The 27,827-nt window shown below is 34.6% G+C and overlaps 1 protein-coding gene across 2 annotated transcripts; it reads right to left on the bottom strand.

Annotated features, from left to right (window-relative positions):
• Nucleotides 1-75: 75 nt before the first annotated feature.
• RhoGDI (rho GDP-dissociation inhibitor) lies at nt 76-27,827 on the bottom strand. Of its 2 annotated transcripts, none has more exons than XM_068775813.1 (5): nt 27,679-27,827; nt 25,510-25,712; nt 16,039-16,148; nt 8,605-8,719; nt 76-3,128 (listed from the first exon to the last, which is right to left on the bottom strand). In XM_068775813.1, the coding sequence occupies exons 2-5, from the start codon at nt 25,700-25,702 to the stop codon at nt 2,929-2,931; spliced, it is 618 nt and encodes a 205-aa protein (XP_068631914.1). In that variant the 5' UTR covers nt 25,703-25,712; nt 27,679-27,827; the 3' UTR covers nt 76-2,928. The 2 variants fall into 2 exon arrangements, with proteins under 2 accessions (XP_068631914.1, XP_068631915.1); XM_068775814.1 differs by lacking the exon at nt 27,679-27,827 and adding an exon at nt 27,248-27,526.

The following is a 27,827-nucleotide window of genomic DNA, read 5'->3' as shown; positions in this document are numbered from 1 at the left end:
TACCATTGTTGTGTAAAGAATCTATCGTTCATTTTAATCAGCTGTGGGGTGATTTAGAATAAATAAAAGAAGACATAGTTGAATAAATAAGCTTTATTTTTGGCCAAACTATTACATTGCGTAAACTTTACACATCTATTGAAATGAAAAATCAATTACCGCTCGTAACAGATACAAACCATTTTAGTTGTAGCACGAAATTAATACCTAAAGACAGATTATTCTAGGTAATCGAAAATGAACTCTACGATCAATGTCGATAGATTCTAATTTACATTCATAAGCTCAAATATATAGAAATTTACCTATACGTACCTTTTCGATACACTACAAAAGAAAAAAAAACTAGATATATTAGTAATTGTGAAAGCCTTGTCGACCAATCAGATGCGAGCATTTCTTTGACATGTGATTGGATGACGAAATACTCGGATACAGATAAAAAAATGATACAATAGTAAATTCAAAATCCCCTGACGTTCCTTCCGAAAAGACTGTATATTTTATTAGATATAATCTGTGAAATACTTATTATCGATTTGTGAGCCGTTACTATGGCGTAGAGCACCAGTGAAGTAACACTGAAGCACCTTCGTATCATTTCTCGCATCAAAGCATTGACAACCCATTCGCACAAAACACCTAAACGACATGTTAGGGGTTAAAATGTACTTTAATGCAATCACTTAAGGTCTAGTTTAATCTACTCAAGGATAAAATACATAATACTTTTTTATTGCCACTATTGCGCATCACTAGCGCTATTGTTTCCGTATTAGAAGCTAAACGTGAAGTATTAAAAATATATATTTGAATGCTTAGTACATTAACACTAATGAATTACATGTATTACACGATTTATACAAAGTGATGATAGAAAAGAGTTAGAAATATATAGCTATCTCACCTTTACATAGTCAAGTTTGAATTGGAAGTTGTAGTACATGTTGTACCGTCGGAAAAATTCGGACACTGTATAAAACGAAATACTTCTCAAAAATAAATTACGGCACAAGCAAGCATTTGAAAGCATTTAATTATTGTATATTAGTGAACTGTTTTCAGTAGGAGCTTATTATTTTAAAATTTATCACAAACTAACAACCGACGAAATTCTGAAACTGTGGGTAGTCGTATATTTTACAAACAAGACGATTCATTACACTCAAAAATGGACACGCTGTATATTTATCGCGTATCCATTCCATACATGCCGATTACCAGTAACGAAACACTAAATTATAAATTTATAGTATTATTTTGGAAGTATATATGATTAAAGTGCTCTCAGACGAATTACTACATAATTTTAAAAACATCTACTCGATTACATGTCAAATTATTTTCATGTGCTTTGTTTTTGGCACAGTTTCCATATGAAAAAAATTATAAATAATTCTTTTTTCAAAAAAAATCCATGTCTGTACTATTTTTGTGGGTAGACAAAAAATTAATTATAAATCTATATGGGATGTATATTTGTAAAGTTCCACAGAAGAACCAAGGGTACCGACATAGCTTGAAGAATACCTCGTCTGATTTAATAGTAATTGTGGGTTGGGCATATAGCTCGTGCAACTGATGACCGTTTGGCCCGGAATATTCTGGACAGAAGATCAGGAACCAGAAGACGTGACATGGATTGGTCCTCCACTAGGTGGATCGTCATTGCTTGTGTAAACGACGGCTGTTAGGACCTGAAAGATTCTCCAGTGGCGAGGAAGAAGTCGTTAGATATTGGCAGCGCAAAATCCGTCATCGTGGCGATTTTTGAGGGTTTATGCCTTGCAGAAGGCGTCTATCGACATGATGGTTATTATGTTAATATATATATTTGAGAGCACTTTAACCAATTAATATATTATCTACAGTAAAGTTCATAATAACCTCTAAATTAGTTATGGATCATACAAAAATAGTATTGAATTATGACACAGATTATAAATAGTGATATTACACTGCTACTTTTTTTTTAATTCAACCAGTATTTATTGAGAAAACAGACTTAATCATACACGGAGTAAAACATTCAAAAATCGAATTCTATAATAAGTGTAAAAATGCATTAATTCCACGTATTTATTCATTTTTATCTACAAATAAAATTTTTTTTACCAAAACATCGTAAACATCGTATGTAATTGCACAGATAAAGTAAATATGTAAATATTACCGACTAAAAATGCTGAAGTGAACCTGAATAGAAAGGGGTAGGTTCGTGTGGATATCTAATGACTCTTATTACCTAGACAATACGCTATACATTCAGTCAGCACGCTACCGGCACCAATGGCGAACTGTCAAGACGCATACCAACACTAGCACGCTTTTTGTGTCCAAATGCGTCCTGTAAACTCGCCGTACAGCAAACTGAATTGGACATTTATATCATACTGCAAATAGAGTGACCACAATAATACACATGTTAACCGGGACGTGTCCTGAAATTCTTTTTCATACATATTGCGTGTAGAGTACTTAAGAAGTTTTCTGAATTTTTGACATAAATATATTGCAAATTTGTTTGCCACAATAATATGTATGTTATTCGTGAAATGTCCCGATTTTTATATTAATTGCGAGTAGAGTACCTACTATAATATATAAGTAATTCATAAGAGTGCTGTGTTGCAAATATATTGCCAATAAAATGAACATAATAATACATGCTATTCCTGAAATAAACATTAGGTTGACCACGAAAATACATTTATGACGGGTCCTGAAATAATTTTCCAATAAATATAGTGCAAGTATAGTCAATAACAATACATGTCATTTGATTTTTTATCTACAAGTTGAAGTAGAGTGACCACAATAATACCTATGTTATTCGGGACTTGTCCTAAAAAGTTCATAGACGTGTTCACACGCGGGCGACTTCGTCAAATGTCCAATCCTGTTTGACTCCCACTCGTGCGTGGCGACTTAATCTTTCCAATCCTTTTTGATCTCGAAGCTCCACTCCCACTGCAGGTGGATGTTTTTGTCGTCGTCGGTGAAGAGGCTGTTCACCGTGTAGGATCCCCTGGCCATCATTCCGGAAGGCGCGTCTTCTGGCGGCGTCGTGTAAGACTGGATTTCAGTCTTCGGAGGATAGGAGCCAACCATATGGGTCATTTTGTCAACTGGAACATAACAAAATATCTAAATTAGTTTTGTTTATTAATTAATAAAAACAATAAACACAAATGTAAAGCACAGATTCTCGGACTTTTTGTGTAAAGAACACAATTATAATTTATCTGGTTTTGGTGTACCTCCGGCAACTATGCAATATATTGAAAATTTGATTTTCCCTCATCAATATATTCTTACAAAATTAATTATAATACATTTTTGATTAATTATTTCTGATTAGAATGTACTACCATTCTAACCAGAAATAATTAATCAAAAATGCCCATCGATCAAGATCAATCAAAATCATCAATTCTGACTTACATTAATTAGCTTTTATCGAAAACACAATACCAAACTTTTCATAATATATTTCAAGTAATTTGTTCTTTTCTTGTTTGTTTGATTTAAAATTTGTATTTAAAATCCCATTTTTTTTTACTTTTTTTAATTACAATATACATAAATAGTTTTGTAAATTTTAATTATTTTATGTGCAAGCCACCAAAAAAAAATTAAATTGGCCCATTGATTAGAAAGGTTGCTCACCTCTGATCTACCTACATTGATATAGATGAAGTCAAGCCAACATTTTAGTTCTACTGTCGAAGGCAGGTAAATTATTGTGGACTCATAACGATTAGTGAACCCGCATTTTTGGGTAACGCCAACAAAGACCTTTGTCAAGTGACCTATAGACAATGAGGATTTCACATACTTTGAGAACCTTTGAGGTTCTAAAATTTTGGCAAAATGTCTTATTACTTGATTCTAATTTACAATTCGGTCGTTCAACTAGCGTATGCGCAAAAGAGCCACACAACCCCGAGCCAGCTACGCCGCGTATACTGGCTCGAGATCGCGACTCTAGAACCTTTCTGACCCAAAAGATGCCGCCCATTGACTCCTGAGGAGCAGTTCTTTAAGCTACGTCGGTGACCTTGATCCCCCTGCGGATTAACCTAATTCTGATTCGATTTCCAAGCAAAGCAACCAGCTAATTGATCTCTGGGTAACCTTGAGCCTTCTCATAACGCCCATCGTAAACGTTGAAGACTATATAGATGTAATATACGCTACGCTGCATTGAGACAGCGAGTCCATTGCCGGCTTCCAATTTGCTATGCTATGCAACAACAGTCCTTATGCCATCATTGGAGATGACAACATATCCGAATATCGCCTGCGCCTCATTGCATACAATACATGACACATTTATGTGCGCGTGCGCATATTTATAGCGTCGTTAATAATAAAACGGGACAAGAATATAAATTGTTCCGATGTACGTACCGGGCACTGTCCAGATGTGTTAGGCGTGTAAAAAAAATGATTTTTATTATATATATATATATATATATATATATATATATATATATATATATATTTAACGAGTTAATAATAGCCATTATCCGCTATATACGGTATGATTTATTACAGGTGTAATAGTTTTAAAGATGTGAATGTATAGTTCAATTTTCACCTATTTACAATGACCCTGTATGAAGCAATTGTTCTGAAATATATTACAATTATTTTTATTGTAATTCGACTTGCCTATAACTTCCGACTGTACAAAGTCTGCAAGGACAGATAATAAGCTAATTGATTTCCATAAATAGTAATTCGAATTTTGAAATCCGTTTTTTACGCATTGTTATCTATTATTCCTGAAACCATTGCGTTTTGGAAAGAGTATATATCACAGAGACAATAGAATTTTTATCAATATTGATTCTTTCAATAAAAATGTAGGTAGAAAGAAATTTTTTTTTACATTTTAACGAGCGATACCCACTAAATGGCAGACCGCAAAGCAAACTCATGACCGTGTAACACATATCTACGTATTTCGAACCGATCCGCCACTTGTGCGAACTATTTTCGATGGCAAACGAAAGCAATATGACACATAACGTATACCAGATATCACTTGAGATTAAAACATAAACATTATTAATTAATATACAAATCGACATATATAAAAGTACATAAAAATGATCTCTGTTTAATTTAGTCATTACTAAAAAATGACTACTGCCAATTTCATAACATTTTGTAGAAGGATCCTTTGAAAAAAAAAATATTAAAAATTCCAAATAAGCCTTACATATTTTAAGACAATAGATTGACTTGAAACTTAGTACTTGCGAAGTACTTCGCAGTTCAATTACATATGATTTTGTATTGAAAATAAAGATAAAGTTAGTTTATTCAACATTGGAACATTTCACATGACTAACTGATCGTCAACTGTCTTGATACTGCATAGCAAGGTGTTAAAGTTGTGGAGAATAAGCAGAAAGAAACTCCACAACTTTACGCGCCACGACAATTTTCGAAGATTTTTCATTCAGGCAGCATGGAACGTATACGACACACACTTTAAAAATTAAAATAGTCGTTTAAGACGTATGCTTTACACTTTTTAAATACTGCATAGTATAATTGGGAAGAAAAAGTTATAAATTTTAATGTGCATTACGTATGGATACTTAATGTGAAGTCATCTATATTCGACCCTAAAATTAATTATTTTAAGAATCCTTTGCTTTTTTTTATTTAGAACTGCAAATAGCCTGAACGTGTGTTCGCCTGAATGTGTTAATATGCACATATAAATGATGATTTATGTACGTATGATGTTCATATAAACACCCTCAATCGATTCTCTGCGATTTGATCACTCATTTCTTTGTACCCCCACAGACTACCGCGAGGAGTTGTATTAAAAAGTGCAAAGCATACGTCTTAAACGACTTTTAATTTTTAAAGTGTGGGTCGTATCCCCACGCAGCCTGAATGGAAAAGTGTGGATAGACAATTGACATTAATTTTGGTACATAACATAACCTATTATGATCAGTAATAAATAATATCAAACAAACACAGATGAGTCAAGAACATCAAAATAAGTTTCAAACAAAGCTAACTCAGGCACTGTTACGCATACAAATTCGACTAAAACAGATACGTAAAATCGATAACGCACTGTCATACTAACCTGAAACTGTTATCAGCTTTTTGTATCGATTTATTGTATGTCTGTTGGCATTAACATCGTCTACGGATTTTAAATATAGCTCAGGTAGAACATAGCCTAGAACTTTTAATAATAAAAACCGGCTTGACATTTTACAAGAGTGTCCAAGCTCGATGACAATCCAGGCCAATTTTCAAAATATAACCTCTTAAAAATATAATTTTGGAGGAAAGCGATCAAGTTCCATGAAAGTCCAGGACATGTTAAAAAATTTGAACGTTTTTTTTAAAAAAAATCCCTATTATAAGAGGGTGACCAAGCTTCATACCAAGCTTCATAACAGACCAGAGCATTTTTAAAAATTTTGAACATTATAAAAATTGGAACTTTGAGAGAGTAACCAAACTCCATGATTGTCCAGGCTATTTTTAAAAATCTGAATGAACTTTTTACAATTGAAAAAAATACATTTTTCAAAATTATACTTTTTTAAAAATTAGAATTTTTGAGAAGGGGTAACCAACCTCCATGACAGTGCAGGATATTTCTTAAATTTTGAACATTTCAAAAAAAATTTAAGACGCCTTTATTCTCGTCTTTGTTAACAAGTTATTTATTATTTCTGAAATCATTAATTTTTAACACCGTGCATATAGCGCTTGACTTGACAGAGATTTCTTTAGAAACCTCTGGCACTCAACGACTTAATTATGAATCTAATAATTTGTAACCCTAATAAAAGGTAGAAGGTATAACTCCTTAGCTGTCAAATAAAATATGGTACAACTAAACAATTAATCTTTTCACTAAAAAACGTAATGATGTAATAAAAATCATTTTCAAAATTCGCATTACTACAAATAATGTTATATGGTATGTATAAGTAACATGTATGTACATGCATATTAATGAATTATAGATATTTACACCTACGACATCCCATAGACCTTCACCACTCAAGGTTCATAGATAACGTCTGTGGTATTCAACAGGACAGTGAACGTTCATGTATTACTTTCAAATTAAATACATCTCAAGTGAATTTTCTAGTTTTATGCTATGTTACTGTTGACATAAAACTATTTTTTTATGTTTAGAATTTCTATATAAAGGTATTGCAACGTTCTACGCCAGGGATGAACAACCCGCGGCCCGCGGGCCACATGCGGCCCTCGAGGCAAGTATATTTTAATTTATTTTTGTATTTTTTTTAAAAAAATGCTAGAATCAAGGCCTTAAAGATACTAAATGTCTAATTAGTTGTAAATCGGTTGATTACGAACATAAATTACGTTTAGAACATGGTTTGAACCTTGAATATTTACTTTATTTTTTTTATGGCCCACTGTTTTTTTGAAACTGCGGCCCTCCGGCCAAAAAAGGTTGCTCGCCCCTGTTCTACGCGGAAGCTCATCGTAGTATCTTCTTTCAACTATATGACGTCCACCGTTGGACATTGACTACCCAAAGAGGTTTCCAATAGGACCTCGCGGAAGCTACCTTACCAAGGTCTGTCATTTAGTGAGTGGACAGGCCTAAGCTACGCTTGCCTGTCTGTTAGGAAGACTTCAGAACTGAAAGCCAGTATTCTATTGTGCCATATGACCTGCCAACTACCACTTAAACTTGTTAATCCATGAGGCAAATTCTGTCACTTTCGTTAATCTATTGCTTTCCCTATTCTTGATTTGGATTTCATAGAGAAATCCCGAAATAAGGAGAGACGTTCATAACTAACGACTTTGTGTGTTAAACCTATTATTTTGATCAATAAGTAAAATAATGAAAATATATGATAATTAGAGATTGCTAATAATGTTAGAATATTATTTGGTTCAGCCAAAACCATTTTGAAGGATGTTTTGTGTCTATAACGCGTCATGTCTCGATTGTTGCCAAAAAAAAGACTCAAGAAATATCGTCCCGCCTTATATTCGCCTGATTTGGGCTCCAGAGCGACTTCCGGCTATTTAACAAACTTAAAACGCCAAAGCTAAGATACTATTTTGACACGATTGAAAAGATAAAAACCGAAAGGAAAATCTTGAAGGCTAACCAGGAAAAAGACTATTCCTATATTTTTTCTCGGACTAGAAAATGCGTTGGCAATAGTGCTTTTCATCGGACGGTGATTACTTTATAGTAAAATCGATTTGGAATAAAGTTTAGCAGTAGATATGTTCGAAGAACACAGCCTTCTAGACCAGGGATGAGCAACCCGCGGCCCCGAGGCATGTAAAAAATTTAATTTTTTTTTTAAACCGAGAAGCAAGGCTTTAAGGATAACAAAGTGTCTAATTAGTATTGAATATCTTAAATACAAACATATACCACGTTTATAACATGTTTTGATCCTTGTATATATACTTTATTTTCTTCATGGCCTCTTGTTTTTGAAACTCCGGCCCTCTGAGCAAAAAAGGTTGCTCACCCCTGTCCTAGACGATTCGAAATATTAAATTATTCAAACAGTTACAAATGAATAAAGGTTTAACACTAACCAGGCACTCCCAACCGATATGTCTTCTGCACGTATTTGAGCCCGTGAACGATCTCACGCTGGACGATGAAGTCGATCCTTATCCGGTACTGCACGCCCTCTTTGATCACGAACACCTGGAAGAAACAGTTTTATGTCATTGACACATAACTTAAAAAATAAAAAAGTTATTTTGAAAATGGAATTCATGATCTCTATTTCAGCCGCAATTTCCAATAGGATCGGTTGGATGCTATCTGCATCCCACCCCTTCCCACGACCATAACGGTAGACTACATCGTTAAGCCCAACATTAAAGTTTTAGTGCCAAACACAGAGTCTTGGCACTAATCGGTGTAACATTACTCCTGAGGATGCCCCGTGGAGGGTTGAAACAAGTGTTGAGTGATTTAACGGTGGTAGTTGTGTAATTCGCATTGTTTGCCGCATGCGCATTTATCAATAGACTGGCGGGCAGTGCACTTTATTGCACGACTACTACTGCATTGACGGAAGTAGCTATATATTAGTCTTTTTCTTGAAATCATTATATATACCCATTAAAGCCTGTAACACTTATTTCAAATCAACCTGTACATAATCACTCTGAAATATGTTACATTATTTTTTTATATTAGAAAGCTACAGGTCATTAACCTCTAGCAGTATAGCCTGCAGGGAGAGATAGTAAACAAATATAGGCCTACCTAAAAGATAACTGGTGCTGCGCTGCTTGGATTCAACGAATTCACGCGACTTACTTATATCGTCGGTCTAATAGGGAGCTTTTACCCACGCCACGTCTACCGGCTTGTTTCTTCATTTCAACCCTTTCCTTACCGCAGTCCGTTCCGTCGAATTGACGCTACTGAATCGGGCATGTGTGCCGCGAAGTGCACACATTGTATAGCGGTAAGCTAATGTTCGAATTTTCTCATTTGTGTTACATATTTAAAGATTTTACTGGTATATTAATTAAATATGGAAGTTAGGATAATTCTTAGTAATTTATTTGGCTGTGATAAATCTTAAAATCGGATCTACACGTAAGCCCACGTTACAAGGTGTATGCCGTGTAACCAGCGCTAGTAACGAAAGGGTTAATATGGTGTAATTCGAATTTCAAAAACGCTTTTTCTTACTATACTATCATGAAGTTATTTATAATTTATGAAAATGTGGCGTGCATATCGCGCGCCACTCAAACACCAAGCTCTTACCCACGTGACCGTCAATCGCATGGCGGCGGCGGCAGTGAAACAGATACATGACAGATGGCGCCACAGTAGACGCAACGAAAATCTGCATCGCGCTGTTGAGAGTCTCCGCGCTCATTATAAGGGCTAGCGGAGGTGCGGTCAACGCAGGAAGAAGCAACTGAGGATCAAGAAGCGACCGACGAACAAGAAGCGATCGACGAACAAGATACAACCGACGAACTACCGAAGCACAAGAAGCTACCGAAGAACAAGAAGCTACCGTACCACGACCACTCCTACAAAAACATTGATTTTTGCATATGATGTACATTAACACGATTTACAGATATTGATTAAATACCTATTTTATATCAGTCAATTTGACTCATACAAAAGTTTTGGGCAAAGAATATAGTAATAATATTCCTACAAAAGCCCACAATTTTGATTTTGTACCCGTCTATTTCTTGTTATTCAAAACTTGTCGTGCTTACAGTACCGTACATAATTGTACGTACGCCATCATACCTTCGGCAACTGAGCAACTCAAAAGCCAATGCGACTAAATTCAAAACACAAAAATTGAGAAAATTAATGTTTTTTGATACATTACTTTTTAAAATTCTTGGTTAATTAATTTATTTTAAAAAAGTGTATAAAGTATTTAATGGAATCAGGCGTTACCTTGCGGAAGTCCATCCTAAGTAAAAAAAGGACCAATATTCAGCCACTTCCGCACATGCAGTGGCAGTCGTGCAACAAAGTGCACCGCCCGCCAGCCCGCTGACAAATGCGCATGCGGCAAACAATGCGAACTACACAACTGCCACCGTCAAATCTTCAGAGTCTCTGACTCTGTGTTTGGCACTATTCGGTGTAACATAACTCCTGAAGATGCTCCGTGGAGGGGTGAAACACGTGTTGAATGAACGGAAGCTAAATATTGGTCTTTTTCTTACTTAAGTGTATAAGTCTTTTTTCGAGATGTAAACTCTGCAAAAAGTATAATATACACAGGATGTGTAAATAAAAACGTAAGTATTTATTGAAATAATGACAGCCTTTTTAAAATTTTAAGACGTACCTTTTGACAGGTGAAAAAGATAAGAAATTTATGTAGAAAATATGTACAAAAGGTGGACTTATTCACAATGACTTCTGAAATTATTATACGATATATTCAGAAGCTATTAAAAAGGGCTGTCTAACCTAGAGAAAAGTAACCAATGAGTAAAACCTTTAATAACTGAGAAGAATATTATTTATTCCATCAAAAGGATTCTGTGCGGCACAATTATCAAAATGAATGCGCTACTTGCTGAACTAAGCATAGCAGAAGTAGGTAGTAATGTAGCGGAACAACGAAAACAAGCGACAATGACTTCCGCATACAAATCTTGTATGTCAGGAATTTCAAATAGAAAGAGAAACAACAAACCACATGCTAAGTTGACTGTTGCTTTTTTTTATAATAATAATTTTTAAACCATTTTACGAGTCATTTTCACACAACCGTAAATATAGGTATACCACATTCCCACATGCCCATGTGACGGCACCACAGTACAAACTTTTCACCACTTACTCAGACACTGCTCCCCATTCGAATCCAAGACGTAACCATGTGACCCTGTGTGAAAACCTTAATATACCTCCGTTCAACTTACCGGACCTCCTCAAGAAAAAATCTACAGCAGAATCTTTTGACGAGTTGGCCCGGCACATTGTCCTAAACCTCAAGGCATTTAACGGTCTGTAGCGCTTGGGCAGCGACTTGAAATATAATAATGTACCAACTAATGTATAGTTGAGTAAAACTTCCAAATTGTATTGTTAATACGTATTACTTTAAGCTGTTTTCACCCATAAGAGAAAATGGTGTAAGAAAAATTGTAAATAATGATAAAAAGCTGTCGTGAATCGCAGCTGGGAGAAGAAAGATCCGTATCAAGTAGCGGCAATCCTTTCCCAACTGTCTGCGTTTAGTAAAAGCGAAAAAAAATATTGTAAACAAAACACTAGCGATACCAATTAGAATTAATAGAAAAAAAAACCTCATTTTCATTTTTGATAATGCGAAATCAAGAGAACGAGAAATGAACCTTAACATATATTTAAATATTTAAGCAAAAAACAATTGTATGTTTTTAAAAAGAAATATTAAGGTTTTATATATAAAGTTCAAATTCTTAATGAGTCAAATTGGGTCGATCCGTAAATCTAGTGGTAATTGACAGTAAATAAGCTATAAATTTAGTGTGAATTAAAGATAGTAAATCTTTTTTCAATTACCTGATATATGGAAGCTTAAGACGTAATATTAAATTCACTAGACAGAAGTAATGTTAATTGGCAACCCTAAAAATATTCAAATTTAGTAAGACGTAATATTAAATTCACTAGACAGAAGTAATGTTAATTGGCAACCCTAAAAATATTCAAATTTAGTAAGACGTAATATTAAATTCACTAGACAGAAGTAATGTTAGTTGGCAACCCTAAAAATATTCAAATTTAGTAAGACGTAATATTAAATTCACTAGACAGAAGTAATGTTAATTGGCAACCCTAAAAATATTCAAATAATTATCTAGTAACAGTTGCATTAGTTAGATCAAAGGCGCGCGTGACACTTAGTGACAGGCTTGCCAGCGTACGCCATTCAGTCATTATTTAAACCCTTTCTCGCAACGTGGGGTGTTAGTCATAACATATATACAGGGTGTTGATAATTGTAATATCTTCAACATAATATCACAAGTCGTAATTAAAATACTTTTCATGTAAGTTTCTTTTTGCTTTTTTCTCGTCATAGCTGACGAAAAAAAGTTTTTTTTTCTATTATGACATGAGTCACGTTGCAATATTCAGACATACGATTGAGGCGGACGATAGTTCGACGTGGTCTCGAACCATCGTGATAGCACCACGAGGGTTTCGGGGGTAGCGTATACACGCATACCCCGGGACGATCTATCGAAAAATAGCACGGCGCGTGGGAAGACCGCGTGGCGATCCCTGACCGGGAGATACCGCGGTCCCCCGTTTAGCGCAGAGGGCGACCACCGAGGGGGGTTTTAGTAGGTAGAAATCCCACATACCCCTATCCTCCCCCCAGAGGCAGGGCATTTTGAACACCGGAAGATTTCCCCCACCGAAACAAAAAAATAAAAGGCTGACATACGAACACTAAAATTACCATCCAATTAGTCTATTAATTACATCAGGTACTATAGAACCGACACGAAAAACAAACTTGAATACGTGTACTACGTATATTTGTATATAACACCATCAAAGCTCCTTTTACCGGAGCCGGAAAAATGAATAAATAGTATCTGCAGTCAACCGGACAATCTTATTCCGGTTATTATCAGAGCCAACATTCAACAGACAACAGATAGACGACCGTCATAATTATAAAATACGATTGATTACACATATATATTATAATACACAGCTGTTTCTCTAGCTTTCTAGACTCACGAAATCTTTTGTGGTAATACCAATTAATAATTAAAAAAAAGTTGATTGAATAACTTTAAAGAGTTTCCAGAAAACTGCCGTACTCAATACCAAAAGTAAAAACAATTAATTTATACATAATACTCGACTAAATAGAGGTGCAAGTCTTTGGGCAAAATCTAGGATCCCAGAAAATGTTTAGGTTTTTATAGCTAGATTCAAAGTTATCGCTAGTGCGTCAAGGGTTACTTCACTAGGAAATTCTTAGTGGGCGGTCGCTCGTTTTCTAACCGCGAACAGCATGGGCGAACCGAGGTTGGATCCGGATCCATCCTTGGCTCGCCTGTTGTCCACGCTGCCGTCCCAAGCCGCATACACAACATCAACACTACACAGCTCTACTCGGGTAGAGCGGTTTACTACGTGCGAACGACATCGTACAACTGTAACCCGTCTGTCCAACTTCTGTTTTATTTTTAATTTCACGGACCTTTCCGCTCCGTAAACTCAGTTCTGATGAAGCTGTAAAAGCCCCCGGTCTAACAGCATCAACTTCAACGGAAACCAAGTAAGCACTGGGGAACGATCGGTTCGCCTTCAGGCTATTTTATGTTTATTTATTTATTTACTTTATAGGAGATAGACAGTAACAAAAGGCAGTAAGAAAGTACAAACTTAGAAGCTTAGAAATATAAAATTAATTACAGTTGTTACCTTATAACTATCTCACTGAGAACACATAATGATTTATAGTCAAACAATGAAAAAACAAATAAAAACAAAAACATTACTAGACAGGGATCAAAGACTACGGTTTATACATCTATATTATGTTTGTTTATATATTTATATTATGGTTTAAATTGCCTTGTATGTACTCAGTAATTTGGAACGAAATTGTTTTTTAAAAGATACGGGAGAGCACGAGAATATATCAATATAACTAACATATGAATTGCGGAGGTCACACATCCTGTATAAGGGTGCACGTTTACCGATATTTATCCTAGCCGTACAGGTGGTAGACCTGATGTCAACGAGATGTGATTCATGGTATATTGAATAAAAAAATGATTTTGAAACCTCCTGTATATGCGTTTTGGACGCGGGCCAGACGCAGTCGGTGCGCTAATTGCGAACGACGCCGGTTCCCTACGGGCGACGTGCAACGATGCACCTGTCGCAATAGCCCGTCGAATGTGCAGTATTGAATCGATACAAACTTCACATTATATAAATCAACACGTTTTTAAACGGTTTTATTTAGTTCGACCCCTACGGAATTTGTTTATTTGGGTCAAAATTAGATATTGAAATTGAAGCACCTTCCCGTTGTCAGATTGATCTGAAATTTGGTACACATATTTAATTTAGATGACAATACAATATAATAAAATCAATAACATTATAAATCTAAGATGGCCGCCGATACAAAATGGCGGATTACATATTTTTCCTTAACCCCCTCAATATGGGTATCAAATGAAAGGGCTGCACTAGTAAAACACGATGATTATGTCAAAATTTAAAATTCAAGATGGACGCCGTTCTAATATGGCGGACTAGGTACATATTTTTCCACAACCACCACAATATGGGTATCAAAAAACCGTTTAACTTAAAAGTTTTTTGAATTGTATTTATTTAACACTAAGATATTCTTTACATCTTCGGCTTTTTTAGCTCAGACTTAGAACACAGTAAGGCGGAATAAAACGCATACAATTTTAAAAATGGAAACCTTTTGGAGCCAATGATTTTCCTTCATACTTACCAGGTTTAGGACTGTCAACCTAAATATTTAAAAAAAAAATAAATATGAATTAACATCATCATCATCTTCGTTCGCGAATTAGTGAACCTTTTTGGTTGCATTTGCTTCCTATTAAGCCTTTCATGTCTATAATAAAGCACAAAAAAACTAAACGCCCGCGCGTGTTGTTGTCGTTCCGAAAATCCAGTTTACAATTTTAATACAAACATGCAATAGCTGTCCGTCTCTCTTTCTTTTACGTATAAATTGCTATATAAACCCATCTCTTTCTCTCTAAATCATCACGAAAATTTACTCTAAGTATAAAGATATAGGGATATCATTGAAACACACGCGAGTAAAAGTGATTATATATTTTGCAAAGACATATATCTTTCTTGTCCTTAGCTCGCGAGCTACCCATTATTAACCTACAACAAACTCAGTTGAATTTTTTATGATCACTTTAACAAATGTCATCACTAGAAATAATCCTTCATTGCACTCATCGAGCAGTACTTATTACTTTCAAAAATTAACTGGTTCCGTACAAGATTAAATTAGGAATACGCAAGTTTAAAATCGCTGAGGTTCTTTAAAATGCCTACATTGATAGGTAAAGTCATGCCTACATTTGAGTTCTTCACTATAGAAAATACACATTTTCACGGACCTCCACCAAGGAGTTATGAACCCCTTTTTTGTCACGAATTTTTAGACCCCACGTCGAGTCTCCTCAAAACCCTTGAGGTCCACCTGAACCTTTCAAAACCTTTCTTGTACATTAAATACATAACCATGTGGAAGTGTATGTGGTATAACTTATATAATGTTTTTCTTAAATGTTATACAGACCCACGTCGAGTCAGTCTCCCTAGTGGACCCCTGAGTCGTGGACCTTATTAGTAGCCATGGAAGCCGAAGGACATGATCACCATTAATTTCACGATACACAAATGGCACACAAGAGGCTTCTTGTAAACAAGTACGAACCTAAGTTCAAGGACCTCGGTGAGGTTTACAAAAGTTGTATACGAACCTGTTTTTTAAGATCGGTAAGGTCGCCGGACAGGTCGAGCTCCAAGTCATCACGGTCTGTTACACACAACGCCAGCTTCTTTACGATAACCTTCCGCGGATCATTGGGATCTAAACAGAAAAGATAATTGATTAAATAAATAATATCTTACGTCTGGATATATAGCACAATCTAGACACACATTTGCTGTTAATTAATATATGAAATACACTATAATATATATATATAATATAATAATTCGAAAAAACCATTATCAAAATTCATATCACTACATGTTATAAGTATTGTTTACTATCCCTGCAAACTTTATACTGCCATAAGTTCTCTGTCTGTCGGAAACAGTGATCACTTTATACAGGATGATTGGAAATAGGCGTAAAAGGTATACGTTTAAATCTTTTACAACTATAACCAATTATCCTGTGTTAAAATAGTCTAAGGCATGGATGCACAGACCGCGGCCCGCCGGTCGAATACCGGTGGCCCGCCGACAGCAAAAATAATACTCTCGTACATTCGAAAAATATCGAATTCTATTTCAGAATAAAACCAAAAAAATTTAATTACCTATACTTCTGGCAGCCGGCCCGCCATCAGTTCATGATTTGACCGAGTGGCCCCTAGTCTTAATAAGTCTGTGCAACCATGGTCTAAACCAGTGATTCTAAAAGTGGTCTATATCGACCCCTAAGGGTCTGTGACAACCTGGAAGGTGCCTACGTCAATAAAAAAAAATTTGGGGGTCCACGATAGCGGATCTCAACACATACACTGATAGTACCTATTTACTTACATCATACTATCTTATTATATCAAAACATTTACATTATTTATAAAAGTACCTATGAAGTTAAAAATTATTAATATGTTACGTATATTTTACATAACAGAGACAAAATTTGATTTTGAGTAGTATTTAATTTAAATTCAATTAATAAATGTATAAATTAACATGTGTTTTTACTTTAAGTTTTTAACACCAAACTTCACTACAGTTAGAAATTTACAGGAAATCAATATCAGGTAAGTAGGGGGTCTACCCAACATGGAAAAACATGGCAAGGGGCCTACGACACAAAAAAGTTTGGGGAACTCTCGTCTAAACCGTCCCAAAATACGACATACGTATTATTTTTGTGAGCGATGGTCATTGTTAGTCTTTTATAGAAGATAAATATATAATAACGAGTTCGGCTTACATTTTTTAAATCGATAAGTAAATAGCAAAGGCAGATTCAGTGTTTATGGTTTAAAAATTTGTGGCAACAAATATTCATACAATAAGTATGGCAAAATTGTCATTTAAAACACCCGGGCATTAATAAGGCATGTAATTATTTTCTTAAGTGACCACGTCTCGGATCCGTATATCATCACTGACAACAAGTGGTCAAAGACCTTCGTCTTGAGACATTGTGGTATTTTGGGCGAGATGTTTCAGAGTTTCCCAAAGTGGCCAATCCAAGTTGGATTCGGCGAGTGATCTCTATCTCGAAGTTGGACGGTTAGTCCCAGAGTTATTTTTGTTTTATTAATATTTTTAATATTAATTTATTGTCTACCGCTTTGAGAGTAGCACCTCCGGTAAGTACTTGAAATCCAATTGATTATTACCATACGAATAGATCAAAGCTAAGTTAAAAAAATAGCCGGAAAGTAATGTCATTTCTGTCGACATATTTTACAGAAAAACCGATTGATTTTTACCGCTCCGGCATTAATTTGTATACTAGATGGGAAAAGGTTGTTGATAACGAATGTGAATATATTGTTGATTAGAAATAAAAACTTCTTAAAATGTAGTTGTTTGAATTTGACTTAAGAAAGCAACATTACAGTCCCCCCAATACTTATTATATATTTTATATGCGGCTATACTTCAACTAGTTCGCAAGCAGCTCTAGAGATATAAAAAATGTGGCGTGTCATTGGAATATTTGTTAGTCGATGGGCATACATTTTTCGAACACAAAGTGCATTGTACGCCGACCATGGATTGCGTTAGTCATAAACGCATAAGTCAAACATTTCTATTGTATTAAAAATTCTAAAATTCCACAACAACAAATATAACGAAATTGTATAGTTATTTCATATTACGTGGAATGAAAACCACCGATATATCGTAGGTATATGTATCATCATCAGCTGTATCATCATCGAAAGCTGAAGATAGACTACCATAGATTTCCAAAAGGCCTGCACGTAACTTTTCAGCATTCTATGGATTCTATGAACCTTGCACAGTATTTAGCGCGGAAAAGAATCCGTGTATGATGCTCAGAGCTGACGTTCCACGTAACATGTTTGAGATCTTACATTGCATTGGTGTTCACCACCAACAATGCTACTATAGAAGCTTGTTCTAGATATTAGACGGTGTTTACTCTAGGCCAGGGATGAGCAACATGCAAGTATTTCTAAAATTGAATTTATTTCATCTTTTTTCAGCCGATGGACGCCCACTGCAAGGCCTCGGTCTTCCTCAAAGATCGCCAAGATGATTAATCCTGTGCAGCCTGTATCCAGCGACTTTCAGCTACCTTAAATATGTAGTAGGTCTACCCACGTCACATCTATCAGCTTGTGGTCGCTGCTCAAGAACCTTTCGGCTTCTTCGGTTGCACAATCGTCAAAGAACAGACACCCTTGGACGGTATAACAATGTCTATCACACGGCGGTAGCGATATCACGTCACACTAACACGTGCGTGTGTCACACGGACAAGACTCAAGATGCGATCGCAAGATTCATGTATGTGGCGAATACGATAATCACTGCACAGGTACTGATGATGACAATATGGAGTAGGAATGAGGAAGTTGTCGCACGAAACGTAATTTTAAAAACTGGACATTGTTGGGAACGTCTTTAAAATATATTAAGACAGTAAACACAATGCAAAAACATGAGAAAAATATTTTTTTTAGAAATATTAAACGCAAATATAAAAACAAAATCACGGACGCTAATATCTGTAGAATAAATATCCTAAAAAAATTGTGTGTTGCCTTTAGTTATTTATGTCTCCGAGGTATTATTGTTACTGAACCTTTCAATGTTCATGAAAATCATAATTCCGGTCTAAAATAGGTCCCAGTATTGTCCACAGAGATTCTATATTGTCTTACAATAACTTCTGCATATCTAAGTTAAATTTCCAATTCTATTAATGGCTCCTTAATATCCGATTTCTTATTATTATTAACACGTTACGTACGGCGGCAATTTTTGAAATTATTCCATTCAGGCCGCGTGGGGCGCATACGACCTACGATTTAAAAAGTTAAAAGTTTTTTAAGACGTATGCTTTACCCTTTTTCAATACTGCAAAGCTATAATTATCGGGAAAAACGTTATAAATTTTAATATGAATTACGAACGCGCGGACGTGATGTGAAGTTATCTATATTCGATCTTACAATTCATTTGTTTTTTTTTTTTATTAATTCTAATTTGTAATTCGCTAGTGTTTTTTTTTTTACAATATTTATTTTTCGCTTAAACTAAATGCAGACAGTTGGGAGAGGGTTGCCGCTATTTGATACGGATCTTTCTTCTCCTAGCTGCGAAGCACGACAGCGTTTATAATTTATAATTTTTCTTACATACAATATTAACAATACAATTTGGGATACTCAATTTCATATTATTCAAATTATTTTATTTTAAATCGCTGCCTAAGCGCTACAGACCGTTAAATGCCTTGAGATTTAGGACAATGTGCCGACCCAACATCATCAAAAGATTCTGGTGTAGATTTTTTCTTGAGAAGGTCCGGTAAGCTGAACGGAGTCAATGAGATTTGCAAATGGCCTGAACGGAAAGTGCAGCGAAGGTGATATATATATATATATATATATATATATATATATATATATATATATATCTCACATGGCATGGAATGTGTTTAAAACTAAGGCAATATAGTCATTTTTATATCGTGTAAGAGAAGCGTTTTTGTACACGTTTATACAGGCTGAAAGGATGAATGTATAACTCATTTCTCAGCAAGAAACAAAAGCTTTGATACCTACATCTAATTAACCCATATAAAGTTATTTTTTAAAATTGGAATGTTGCGGTCAATATTTTTTTTTCTTTCGCTCAGTCTGCATGGACAGATAGTAAACAATAATCGATTTTTAAATGTTGTTTATGTTTTGTTTTTCTTACTATATTATCTATACCCAATCACTCTGTAGATGTTTATAAATTTAAATCTACAAGTTATAAGCTTTATTGTTTTAAGAATATTAAAAAGTCCTGATAATCAACCGATTTAAAAATAAAATGTCAAAGGTCATAAACCTGCTGAACAAACCCACAACTTTATAGTATTTTTAGGTATCGATTGCAACGAATGCTTTCCGTAGGTAGGTATCACTACCCAGCGTGTTGAATATTAATTCAGTGTTCCGGGAAAAGGTAAGGGATGATCGATACGACGAGATTTTAAAACAAGGGGGAGCGCTTTATGAGGGGTCTGTGCATGACTACATGTGAATTACACAAACAGGGTGTTGCAAAAAAATATTCTTGAGTTCGAAATGTAATATACGTACTATATATATTATTAAACCTGTAATGATATACACATTACAACGATACAGCTGATATTTAAGCTTTAAATATTTAATGGAATCAGGCGTTACCTAGCGGAAGTCCATCCTAAGTTAGAAAAGGACTAATATCTAGCCACTTCCGCACATGCAGTGGTAGTCGTGCAACAAAGTGCACCGCTCCGACTCTGTGTTTGGCACTAATCGGTGTAACATAATTCCTGAAGATGCCCCGTGGAGGGGTGAAACGCGTGTTGAGTAATTTGGCGGTGGCGGTTGTGATTCGCATTGTTTGCCGCATACGCATTTATCAGCGGGCCGGCGGGCGGTGCACTTTGTTGCACGACTACCACTGCATGTGCGGAAGTGGCTTAATATTGGTCCTTTTCTTACTTAGATATTTAAGCTGTCCCTACAGAGGTACTTTTAAAATGTATTGATTAAATGTGATATAAATATATTAATTTTATTACTGTGACCCATGAATCTCATCTTCGTCATTTATGAGAAGTCTAAATCTGGACATAACCCTTTCCCCTAGATTTATAAGGAGACTGGTTAGAAGCTGTCTGCATCCAGAATCTTCCAGAGATCCTGTTGTAGATCATAGGTCCACCTCGTGGATGAGGAACACCACGCTGTGTTTGCCAATCGATGGTCTCCACACCAGAACTCTTAAGCTCCAGCAATCACCAATCCGGCATAAGCCTTTCGTTACAAGGTTACTCTAGTAGATATATCCATGACAAAAATGTATTAGAAATAACCTTTGAGCAGGTATAGTAAACTAGCTGATCCCGCAAACGTTGTTTTGCAAAAAAATTAGTTTTTAATTAACAAAAAAATATAGGGGTTTCTGTAGAGGGGTGAAAACTTAGAATTGCATGTATTTTTATATGCTGTATCATAGAAAAATAAAAATAAAAAAACTTCGTCAAAATATTTAAAAAAAAATTAAGGGTGAACAATCACAAACATCACAAGGTATGGAAAATAAATATTAGCCGATTCTCAGACCTACTGAATACGCATATAAAATTTGGTAAAAATCGGTAAAGCCGTTTCGGAGTAGTACGGTAACTAACATTGTGACATGGAAATTTTATATACTCGTATTAGATGAGGAAACGGCATCAATGTGCAAATAACCAAAAAATGAAGCACTTTTTTTCAAAGTGTGAATTCGCTTTTATCTCTTTTTTTGTTGTCGCAAGTGTACATTGCGGTATTTTGAACTAAAAGAGGTTTCTTTCCCAAAGCTGTCCATCCGAGTTGGATTCGGCAAGTGATCTCTTTCTCGAAGCTAGACTTACCAAGATGGACAATTTGTCCAAGGTATAGTACAATTTTTCAACAATCTTCCTCGTTTACATTTTATTTTTGGTATTTTTTAATCCCATTCTTCAAATTTAAACTTATTTACCAAAATTCTATCTGTGAACTTCTATCTGTGAATGCCCGATTCGAACCACAAGGCAGGGGTCGCCAACATGCGATCAAAAATAACCGATTATATTTAAAAAAAAAATCAAAGAAACATTGTTCCAAATCGTGACCATGCTTAGCTCAGCTGATAGACCCTCACTGTTAAGCTTGGGCTTCCTCTAGACATCTTTCTAGATACTTCCCTTGGCCTTAACTGCGTTGTCAACCACATCATGATCACCACACGAAATTACGTAAAGATGTTTTTATTCAAATATTTTTGTTTTAAACGACATTGTTCAGCTAGTCTGCGAAATATTTATTCTTTGTCAACAGTACATTAAATTATATTTATATAATGCAAAGGCAATCCAATCCCACCTTTTACGAAATAGTCATTTTAATAAACAAAATTAGTGCCAAAACTAACAATTTATATTATAGGTTAATTTCTAAATAATTTCCCTAGACTTGTAAACGTTTTGTAAATGAGCCGTGAGTTGCCAACCCCTGGCTTAAACCATAAATATTCCAGCTTTCAATTGTAAACATTGTAGTCATATTGTTTGAATTTACCGTCTAAATTGGGTTTTGAATAAACTCCGGATCAATCTACTTCTATTTCAATGCACCAATAATGTACCTAGCATATAATTTTACACGTAATATATTAGTATATATGAACAGAATACATGGATGTACAGTACCCGGCGATAAATATTGCACATCGTCCTTTGGAAAGAGACAATGGGCTAATTTCGGCTTCGTAGAGCACTCACTATCTCTGTCCCACACTACCTTTATGACGTTTTGTCATTCGTATTTCGTGCGACAGAGATAACGTTAATACTGTATCTGTATGGTTAGATATTATTTATACACTAAGGATTTTCTTCAACGCCGGTCCGCATCGACCAACTCGCTTAACCTGTTAACTGCCTATGGACATATCTGTCCGAACTCCCCGGATGCGCACGAGTCACATCTGCCCGAAATAAAGTAGGCTACATTATATCCAGTCACCTTAAAAATACAGTTCAAAATCGATTGCTCTGAATGTAATATAGACCACTGGATCATAAACAATAATATTTAATTTATCATTTTAAAAAATCGTTCCATACACTGACATGCGCCATGTTGCGGCAAACGAAGGGTTAATGGTCAAAGATGAAGCATGCAAACTAAATAAGTACCTGTCCCTTCTGACCCTGAAGATGGGTTATAATTTGCGAGAAATTAGGAAACCAGCAGGTAGTTCCATACTCGAGATATGGAGATCAGAAAGGGTGATAGTGAACTTCTTACCCGTCCTATAGAGAAACGGTGATGGTGGAATAAGGTAGTAAAGTCCTCCAGCACCGTATTCCCCAAAATTAATCCTGTATGATGATATGAAGACCGAGGGAATGAAAACAAAAATTAATGTGGAAATTTTAAATACAAAACTCCTGTTCCCAAAAATATGATAGGCTGTAAAGGTAAATAAAGAATATCGCTTAAAATATTCTTCACACTATAGTTGCATTCGTTATATGTTCTTATTTAATAAATTTCTTAGCCCTTTGCACTTTGAATGCCAGGAATGCTGGCATGAAGTTCTATTCCGGTAACATGAAATGCCAGCCAGTACTAGCATGAAGTTTCCGGCAATTCAAATTGGGTTATTATTTAGATTTGATGTAATAAGGTATCCAGTATCACATTTTAGAAAATTATAAAGTGTGAAATTTTATAAATTCTCTCAATAAATTTATGTACAAATTTGATTTCATAGGTTTATTTTTTTAACCAAAAGTATTTTTGTATATAAAACACATATGTCCTTATCGAGATGTTTAAAGGAAATATTAAAATACTCTCTGAGTGCAAAGGGTTAAACAATAACTTAGAGACTTAATATAAGAGTGTACTGTAATACCATGTACTAGTTCACCTACAAAAGAGTTACTAATTTTATGTACCCTAGAGAAAGATACAACAAGTTCGCCATCCTATGCAACATGATTAATTTAAAATATTAACATATGAACATTTATTACTATTATTATGGGCTTAGTTACCTTTTAAAAGTAGTGTAGTATAGTAGTATATTGGATTATTAATAGTATATTGAAACCCTAAAAGCCTGTTTGAAAATACCACTAATTATTATGATGGGCAAGCACTACAATCACTGGACATGACAATGTCAATGTAACAGAGTAGAAGACGCTAAATGAGTCCCAACTTAAGGAATTCTTAATTTGTATTTTATTGTTTTGTTGTCCTCTCATCTCACTCCTAATATTTTCTCCGCTTAGCACTACAGCACATAATAAGTTTTCTTTATCATGCTTGCTTGGCATAGGCCTATTGACATTGATATACTTTGTTTTTTCCTTGACATTTATAATTAAAGTCGGTTTAATCTGCCAGGGTCCTGAAGTCACTTAACATATAACTATACTGTAATTATTTCTTTACATTCAGTACACGTTCACTAAACAGGATACAGCCAATCAAAGTTATTTTTTTTATCACAAGCTAAGTTATCCTTATACACAGCTTATGATAAAGAGAGGAAAAACACATTTTAAATATAATATGGATAAAGAATTCAAAAAAATTTAAATTGATGTTTGTAATTATAATTATGTAGGAATTATTCAATTAAACATACATATCACTGTGTCAGTCAAAATCAAAAAAGAAAGTGAAATTGTCATTTCAAACTCCCTGGCATCAGGAAGCCAAATTATTATTTTTCCCTGGGGTGGTAGAAGTGTCTATAACATATAAGCCAAGTATCTGTTATACATATATCAACTATACAGATAAATCATCTTTATGTATATATAAGTTACATTATTAATTTTCTTGTCAACTTTACTCCAATTATTTCTTAACACATTAAAGGAAAGAAGAAAGTATGCTAGGTAATGCAGCGACTGCATCACCTCGTGTTCATCCTAGAGCAGGCGACATATTGTAAAATCATAAAAAAAATTTAGACTTTTTTTTTTAAACTATAAAAGTAGAAATATAAAAAATGAACTAAACACTAATTACAAAAAATTAAAAACCTAGTATCTTTTATGAGAGTGACAATATTGTTAACACTAGCCACAATGAAGAGAAGGATTGCGAAACTCTTAATTGAAGCAAGTCAATTTTTTTGTGTTGCACAAACCATGCAGTGCATTGGACATATAGCTTTTTGCCCTTATTATATATCTGAATTGAGTTGTGCCTTCTGATATCTATGTTGAGGCGGATCAGTTTTAAATCATGGTGTTTGTGGTGCCGAGTTCAATGAACCGATTTATGAGATAGACCATGGTACTACAACTCCCTCCTTTAATGTGTTAATAGATTGATGTATGGTACAGTACAATATATTCTACCATTGCTTCATAACATCATGTCAATTACTACAAAGTTATCTACATAGGAAAAAAATAACTATAGTTACATATGTTAAGGAAAATAGATCACACATACCCACTATAACAGCTCCCGCTTGTGCCTGTCCTAATAACGCTTCCTTGTATTTCCTCAATGACTCATCCTCTTGATCGGCTGCTAATATCTCTTCAATGGTCTTCTCCGGTGGTGGTTTATATGAAGACTTGATTTCTTCTTCCTCTGTCTCCTCGCCTTCAGGTGTGATAGCAACCTCAGGTTCTCCAGACATTTTGTTTAATCTAGAAGACATAAAAATTCATAAGTCACTTTTATTATTTAAAATTGTATATATTCTCTCTTTACATAAAATATTTATTGTCCCCCCTCTCAAGTTGTAAGGGAAAACCACTCAGGTATATAGAAGATATGCACAATGCATATTTGGCAAGTTTACTGGGACAATTATGTTTACCATAACTATATGGATCATAATCAATCATCACCATCATCATTATCAAATATCAAAAAATGAAGTTTATACTACGACAATGAAAAGGTGAAACAATTATGGTCCTTCATAAAGAATCTCACATGATATTTTTTTGGAAGAATTCTAAAAGTTTTCCCAATTAACATAGGCGTCTCCAAGCACAGCTTACTTACATAAAAAAATTATTTATCTTAAAGTATCACTAAGATTGACATGACATAGCTCAAATAAGGTCTCTTTACATAACTAAGAGGGTTCCTCAGGAACCCCACATTGAGATATTATAACTTAACAATGCTTAGCTTGGTCAACCACTATAGTATTTTTAACCATCAGAACAATTGGTTAACCATAACTGTTATTTCACTTAGCCAGTAGGTCCATAAATTGACACAAAAACTGCCGATTGGGAACCTCAGGAGTTACAATTAAAGAGTGCCCAGACTTGGCTCTTAGTTTTACCTTGTTTCAGATTATAATAAACAAATATTTTTGTCTTAACCTTCTACCATGATATCCATCAACATAAAAGACGAAGATAGGGTTCCAAACGCAACCTAATCCAAGAAGAATCCATGAACAACTATTAGATTATTTATGTTGTGATCACTTTTACAAACATCCTTCATAGTTAGAACAATTAAATTGAATGCATTGCACAACAAATAACTTTTTAAATTTATTTGTAAAATATTTCAGAGCTATTACTTGAGAATTCATTATAAAAGCACTTTTGCTTACAAAAATGTAAATTTTATCAAGCGCAGGCTAAGTTTCTCCAGAAAATTGCAAGGTTTTCTTGGGTTCATTTATTTATATTTTATTATTTGATGCCGTCATTCATTATGGCTTTAAATTTCAAAATACACTACTTTCCAAATTATATGAATTAATTGTGGCAGTTAGCTATTAAGCTATGGATCAATTGGTAATGGGTGATTGGTATTTTAAGCTGTAGTGTCACTAGTTTTTTTTTTTCAATTTTTTGTAATCTGTCAACTCCGTTTTCAAGAGATTCAACACTGACCCCTAACTACCTACTTCTGATATGGTCAATCCATTTCGTTGTAAGACTCACACAGGAACATGTGTATACCACATATGTAGTATATGTGAACCTATTATAAGAATTTAACCAAATTAACAGTTATCCAATTTACAATTTTAGTAACAATAATGTTTTTTTTCCCATTATTTCTTACTGGGTGTTGTGTTATATTAGCAAAGAAAGCTTAAGTGAGTCACAATGTAACTTTTAAGTAAATTAAAAAGATCAATAATAATTTGACATTGTATCATTTGATTATAAAATATGCAATAATACAAAATAGCAAAATTTCTTACCAATGTACTGTTATTGATGAAAAAAAATTTAAATGGCAACTCTTTTCTCAATAAAGTAATAAAAACATAGCTAGATGATGGATTTTAAATAATTTTTCAAATAAGTGACACCAGAATGACTAATAATGATTGCTAATAAGTAAGACAGATATCACCAATAATCTTTGGTTACCGCAAACGTGGAGACCAAAAGGATCCGCCCTACGATGCGATATAACCCTTCCTCAATCAATTGCATTCAAAACTTGTTCCGTCTACAACTGTGCATTGGTCTGTGAGACATTAAGATATTTATATCTAGAAGGGTGCACCGACACTGACGCACGCTCGGCCGGCTCTCCCAATAACACAGCACCGTCATTCCGACCTAACGCTATCGTAGTCTTTCAGATAAGAATACATAAAAAACTTATAACACAAATTTAACTCACGTTAATATATCTTGGTAAAAATCCGATGAAAATCAATAATCACCGCTATTAATTAACAGCACTGAATAATGTTAAAAACCGTATAAAACCTACTAATTTCTAAAATCTATAAGCACTATAGATCAAAAATGACTGACGGATGAGATACT

The sequence above is a fragment of the Battus philenor genome, unplaced genomic scaffold, assembly GCF_028537555.1.
Source record: "Battus philenor isolate CCGP_79_NKW_IND1 unplaced genomic scaffold, ilBatPhil1.0.hap1 SCAF_9, whole genome shotgun sequence".
NCBI lineage: Eukaryota > Metazoa > Arthropoda > Insecta > Lepidoptera > Papilionidae > Battus > Battus philenor.
This window is presented reverse-complemented; position numbering and strand designations above follow the sequence as displayed.